Raw genomic sequence first — 6,963 nt, forward strand, 5'->3', positions numbered from 1 at the left:
TTAGATGCTAACTGCTTTTAACATCGCACGCCTTTAATTATATAACAGCTTTGTACTGGAGGTTGCTTGCCTGTGGGTTAGAGTGAGCTTTGCACGGTCTGAAATTCCTAGTGCTCCTGTAAAACAGGCAGGCAGTACTATACACGTTTTTGTGGGGGGAAGTGGTGCGTGGGAAGGTTAATTGACTTGTTTGTGACTGTAGTGGGAACAGAAAGTGGTGGAGAAAGACTCAAAGCAGATTTCACTAAAGTTGTATTTCTCATTCGTTCTAAATATTCTTTCTAAATTTTGCAGATAGCTCCAATAAGAATGTAACTTAATTCTGTGTATGGAGTGTGATGTAAATTTGCATCAGATTTTGTTTCTATTGAAGAGAATTAAAAAAAAAAAAATTCATTGGGATTGTAATCTTAAATGAAAAGAGGTAGTTTATTAAGTTATTAGATGGTGGGTCTTGATAATAAGTGCCATTACATATATTAAAATTGAGTGAATTGCTTTTTGATGAGAATTTAGTACACAGTGTTTCCCAACACTGTCAGGCTATATCGCACACAATGTATAACAGCAGGTTACAAATGAAGGTAACAACGATAGCTCCTGAAACCTTAGAAGAAAACAAAATAGGAAATTACTGTAAATACCCAGAGAATACTGGTGGTTCTTCTGTACTAACTAAAGAGAAGGCATATTTAAAAAGAAATAGTGGAATCTTTTTCTCAATAAATCCATATTATTAAAATTTTTCCCACGTTGGGGATGCTTTGTCCTGCTAGCAGAAGTTGGCTGTACAGTAACCCTGCTAGCCAAAGAGGATGTCTTCAGGGAAGAGGATGAGTATCTGCTGTGAAACCAACGTGGTCTACCAGCTCCTTGCCTCTGTTCTGGGGCCAGAAGGAATGGAACACGATGGGAACTCCCTTGTTCCCTGGCAATACTTGGTTGTCATTAGTGTGCCCTTGAAACTGGTTGACAGCATAATCTATAGCCTAGTTCCCAGTTAAGCATTTGGGTTGCCAAGAGTTATCAAAATGCATTTGCAGCACTTTTCTAGGTGTCTCATGTGGTGTTCAGCCCGGGGTTCTCTGTTTTTAAAACAGTTGCCTGGATTGTCAAGTGGAGTAGATGTAGTACCACACAGGCTGTGATATTTTTGACACTGAGAGAAAAGCTGCAGTTTGTGATGAAAGACAACAGACTCACAGTGAATGTACGTCTGCAGTGGAAGGATTTGCCTTGTCTGGTAAACTGAAAGGGCCTTGCTCAGTCCTAAGATTTAAGACAACTTATTTACTGATGTTTGAGATCACGAAAGGTCTTGCATAGAGAAATGGTTATATTATAACACATTTTTGCTACTTTTGCATTTTCAAGCTCATTTATGTATAGCAGGAGTATTAGATCTGGCATGGCAGAATCTGCATTGCTGTTTCTGCAAATATCATGAGGTTGATGTACCTGTGATGGAAAACAAAAAAAAACAAAAAACCAAGACCACCAAGGATAAGGCTAGTAAATACTGTTCCTCATTAAATGGAAATGCTGGACAAGATCCATCAGCTTAGAGGTGTTATAAGAGGTTATAGTACTTGTTAAAAATGACAACGCTTTCTGGAGCATCTGCAGTGGATGTTTTTCCTTATTTAATGTTACCACAATTGACACTTAAGAAGCAGCTTTGTCTTTTAAATGACTAAATGAAAGTAATTTTTTCTTACTTTTCATCAGCCTGTGGCCTAAAAGTGTCCTGAATTTGTTATACCAGTCCACCTAGTAGCCAGAAACCATTTTCATAATGCCTCTTTTTTTTTTTTTCCCATTGTATGGAATCATGCAAGTTAAAAATGGCAAATAACCTTTCATTAGATCATCCAGTCTGTCCACCTGCCAATGCTGTTTGTTCCAACCAGCATATGTTGTAATGTGTTTTCTCCTTCCTTTTAATTATGTCAAATGTCAAGGCTTCCTTTACTTCTCCTGAGAACTATTTTCTAATACGGGAGATTTTTCTGGCAAGAAGGTTGTTGGATATCCAACCTTAATCCACTATTTTGTAATTTCCTACTCTTGCACCTGGTTATTCACCTGTGTACTAAGCTAAATACGAGTCAGATTCTGCTCTTTGGGGTAAGTCCACAAAACGTGCCCACCCTGTTTCTGCTTGTGATCTTAGCACTGTGCTCATTTCAAGGCTAGATGTTGTAAGAGCATTTGTTAGTGCACTCCCAATTTAACTGACTGTATGTTGTCTGAGCTTTTTTTTGATAGGATAGTGCTTGAGCACATAGTTCAAACCCGTTGAACTACATGCTGTATTGTCTTGACCCTAAAGAGGTACAGTCCCATAGATCAAACAGACAAAAAAGAGGAGAAAAATGTAAGTTACAAGTAGAGAAGTGTCTTTATGTCCCTCCAGGTTCCCACTGTCACAGTGATTGATTGCAATCCTGCGTGTTTTGTATGTTCAGAACCCTCTTAGCCAAGAAGCGAAGGGAGAGCAAAACTCCCCTGCTCTTTTGTCAGGAGTAACCTGATTGCTCTTCTCTTCGTTCTCCATAAATTAAAGAGAACCCCCATCATCACAACTTCTAGTTGTTCTAGTGATCGCTTTTTTTTTTTTTTTTTAATAGAATGATAGAATCATAGAGTAGTTTGGGTTGGAAGGGACCTCTAAAGGTCATCTAGTCCAACCCCCTTCCGTGGGCAGGGACATCTTCAACTAGATCAGGTTGCTCAGAGCCCTGTCATTTTCCTTATATATAACCCTTCTAGACTTAGTGCTGTCTGTCCCTGGCTAAGTTCTCTCTGGTTTGTCCATTTTTGGGGGGTATTGCGTGAGTTGCGTGCCTGTGTACATTCCCAACAGTGAAGCCAGAGCCAGCCCTGCTGCTTTCCTGCCCTGCACAAACATGTGCATGCAGCCAAAATTTATACTACTACTACTAGTACTACTAGTACTACTACTGCTTTTCTCTTTTGTATGGTCTCCTTACCCACCCCCTTCACCAGTGTCAAAGTCTCATCTAGAGTCATATAACAGCAGAGGAACTGACTTCTAGTTCTGTATGCATATATGTAATGGAAGAATATATATGTATGCATTTTTCTAGCTGATTACAGAAATTGCATCACGTGCAACAAAATTTCACATGATTGAATAGTGTTGCTGTTTTTAAGAATGTTTTGATTTCGTATGAGAAATGGTCCTTTGCAATTGTCAAAAATCGGTTTCTTTTTCTAGCAATAAAAGCAACAAATATCAGATGACAGAAAGGTGTTTATAAGCTATTTGGATTTATTTTAACTGAAGGACAATAATAAATATTTACAATTTTCTGCTTTTGTCTTGTTTCCCCATATGTTATGCTAAAGTTGACTAACTAGCTTGCCAAATAGGCTCCAAATGTCAATTTTGTAAATTATTTGCAAATGAAGAAGCATCTTTAGATACAGGATTGCTTTAAACAGCAGTCAGTGTGTTTCTTATCCGTGTGATTAATCACCAGAGACTAGAGATGCCAAAATATTAAGTGCCACTGCCAAGCAAAATTTCATTTTGTCTGACCAAGTGCCAGAACAGAAATTTTCTTGTGAAACAGGCAATTTTGCAGTGATTACCTTCTCTGGCTGTTTGATGCCTAAGGTAACGGCCTGATTTGGCAGCTGAAAGAAGCTGAGCTCCACCTCAGTTGCACCTATTTGCCAAGCCATGCCTTGGCACATTATTTCATGATTAAATGCTTTTCATCTATTGGATTTTAAATCCGATTGAATTGCATAAACTTTCTTAGTCCATTGAGTTCCTGGTTAAATTAAATAAAATGTTATTAAGCAGTTCTAAGTGAGCTAAGTTATGGTCTACAAAGCAACGGGAATATTTACGTTATTTTATTCTGTTGTTCTCTTCATATGCACCAAGAAAGAAAACTGTGTTCAAGAATGGTCTTAACAAACGGAAATTCAGTTTGCAACTAAAAAGTAGCAACTGGTTTCTTGGTGGTGGTGGTAGGTTTTGTGTTGTTTTCGTTTTTTTTTTAATTTAACCATGCTTTGTGGCTGGCTGGACCAAAGTGTTAGGTGAACTTGCTCTCAGATGTATGAGTTGTGTGCTTCTGTCATACCTGCCTCTGGTCTTTGTAGGACTATTAAAATTAAAGGACTCTTCACTGCTTCAACTTGCTGTGCTAGAGAAGATCAAGAAAGAAAATGATCAGTGGAGTCAGGCTGTTTATTTGTATTGCCTTCTTTTATAATCAAACACATGTACTGGTTTTGTTTGTCCAGTCCTTTTTATTAAACATCCTATCTTAAGACACCACTTAAAAGCATCCCTGAGTAAACAAAAACACTGGTTTAGTTAATCTTATTTTTTAATTTGACCTTGAGTACTCCTTGCAGTGAGCTTTCCCTGCAGTTCTGTGTGTTTGATCGCCAGAGTTAACATCCCTACTGATGCCAACCGTAGCCTGTCCCAGCCCTATGAACCCTAATAGACATGCTATTTTAGGGCACAGTATATTTGTGCATATGAGGTCCATAATAAATATTTGTTTTAAACTTGGCTAAAAACAGTAGAAGAAACATAAAATGTTAACTCCAGCGTAATATAACAGGAGTTGACATTTGAATAATGTTTGTGTCTCTCTTTAAAAGGTTTTTAACATTTCTGTGTATTTTTAATGCACATTAAATTATTCTCAATATGAGTTACGTTTCCCACTGGCACTATAGAAGGTAGCCTGATCACATAGAAATCACCATCTCCTTCCGAAAGGCAAGTAAACATCAGCTCTGTAAGCAGAGCAGGGCGAGTATTCTGCCAGACCATTTATCGGTACAGAAAAATGTAATTACTACAAGACTTTTTAGTAAATAAAAAAATTAAGAGCCATCTTCTTTATAAATTCTCCAAATATACTTACAATTTCTATAATTATTTTATTACATTTTCCACTATTTTTCACCAATGAAGTGCTATCTGTGCGTTACCATATAGCAGTGGGTAAGCATTGTCAGCTACGTTGATGAGATTTGTGATGGTTAACCTGTAAAGAAAAGGCCTGGAATATGCAGAGTCCTTCAAAAGCAGCTGTGGTGGGCGATGCAATGTCAGTGTGTTTCTTTCTTTTAAGGTTAATGAAATGAGAAAGAGGATTCGGGGAGAAGCTCTTCACTTGTTTTGCTTAATGAAGTGACTTTTTGTCATTCTACCTATACGTAGAAATCTGCGTTTAGTTTTATTTTACCTGTACAGCTGTGGTCACTGCAACTGAGGTTCCTTTCATTCTTTTGTCTCACAGGCCATTTCCCGCTTGTGTGAAGATAAATATAAGGACTTCAGGAAAGCCGCAAAGAAACGGTCAGTCAGTGCTGACAATCTGACTGTGGTTAGATGGTCCCCTGCTATTATCTCCTAACCCAGGAGACTGGAGTATTCCTACGGACGTACTGTTTCATCCATCCATTTTTTTGGAGGTGGGCTGGGGGCGGGGGTACATCCATTTTTTTGGGGGTGGGCTGGGGGCGGGGGGATAAAGAAAAAAGACTTTTGTTTTTTTTATTTTTAAATCTGTCAAGCTGCCTTTACAGTGCCTCCCCATTGTGTAGCACACGAGTAAAATACCTAGTGGAAGGAGAAATGGAGAAATCGGTGTTTGGGAGAGAAGATGGGCAACAGTTTTTTTTCTCACTTTCGCTAACAGCTTTACCCTTTTATGAGGAAACAGCAAATCAGGTGCTTGGAAGAAGAAACAAAAAAAATGAAGTAGAGGCAGAAAAATATTTAAAAGAACCGTGCCATTTTCTAATATGCTGTACTCATGAAGAGAAATGGCAGCATGAAAACAAACCATGTAGTCAGATGACTCTGCACTAGAGGAATGAAGTTGGGAGAATTCCATCCTAAAGGTTTCTCTTAATATCTTTTTTATTTTTTGTTGTTTTTTTGTGGTCCTCATTGCTGCTTCACAGGATAAATTCTTCCCCTTGCACAGCAGCAAATACGAAGTCTGCATTTACAGTAGCACAAGCCCCTGAATAAATAGCGTTGGGTTTTTTCACTGCACTTTTCTCTGTAAGCTGTCTTATTAGCATTATTCTTCATAATTATTATGCATATGTTATATTTCTTGTATGCCTTTTATTGTATTTCAAGAAAGAACTTGACCATAGTACTGAACCAAAAGCGTGTACAGGGATCAGAAGATCTTCGTAATTTCATGATGTGTTTTATTTATAGTATACTTGGGTGCGTGTGCCTTCCTGAGTTCTTGGAATCATTTATTTTTCCTTAATATAAAGATACAGTTATTAAAAGTATTCAGATGATGATGATAAGACTTGGGCCAAATCTCTGAAATTTGCAACAGATCTTGTGATCATTTTTGCAGATTTTCACAGCATTAGAAGTTTAGCAGAATTCATTTTGAGGGACTTTTTTTTTTTTTTTGTATGGCCTGACCTAGTTCATTCCTTCACCTCCAGGTCCATTGTTGCAAGCAATATTCTCAATTTTTATATGTTTACTTTAAATCAAAGTGAGTCTGTTTGTAAAAAATAAAAAAAATTAAAAAAATTGTTCCAGTGAGAAGGCCTGTAGAAGAGTAGAATGGAAATCTTAACAAGGTATTTGTCACAAGTCGGTTCGATTTTGAAGCTAAAATACAAACCCTCGTGTTTCTCAGCGTAGGTGCTTACAGAAATTAAAAGTAACCGAACTGTGAACATAATCTTCAACTCTGATTATTAAGCTCTTCTGTTGTTGTTACTAGTTCCCTCTTACTGTGGCTGTTGCCCCCTTGGAATTTGTAAGAACCTTTTATAGAAAATAACTTGTCAGTATAAGCATATTTGCTTTATAAAGCCCCGGGGTGATTTTTTTCCTTTTTTTTTTTTTTTGCACAGTTTAGAAAGATATGGCTGAAAACTCTCGGTTCCCTGAAATCCTTTCTTTGCATCTATCAG

General features: G+C 37.6%; 1 protein-coding gene across 1 annotated transcript in view; it reads left to right on the forward strand.

The window, feature by feature from the left end:
• CCNY (cyclin Y) overlaps window positions 1–5,487 on the forward strand; it is a 56,468-nt gene extending 50,981 nt beyond the window's left edge. The window contains exon 9 of the mRNA XM_009325543.1: window positions 5,301–5,487. Coding sequence (XP_009323818.1) covers window positions 5,301–5,417 — 117 coding nt within the window. The 3' untranslated portion in view covers window positions 5,418–5,487. The remainder of the gene's footprint in view (window positions 1–5,300) is intronic.
• Window positions 5,488–6,963: the final 1,476 nt, after the last annotated feature.

The sequence above is a fragment of the Pygoscelis adeliae genome, unplaced genomic scaffold, assembly GCF_000699105.1.
Source record: "Pygoscelis adeliae isolate BGI_AS28 unplaced genomic scaffold, ASM69910v1 Scaffold175, whole genome shotgun sequence".
Lineage (NCBI taxonomy): Eukaryota > Metazoa > Chordata > Aves > Sphenisciformes > Spheniscidae > Pygoscelis > Pygoscelis adeliae.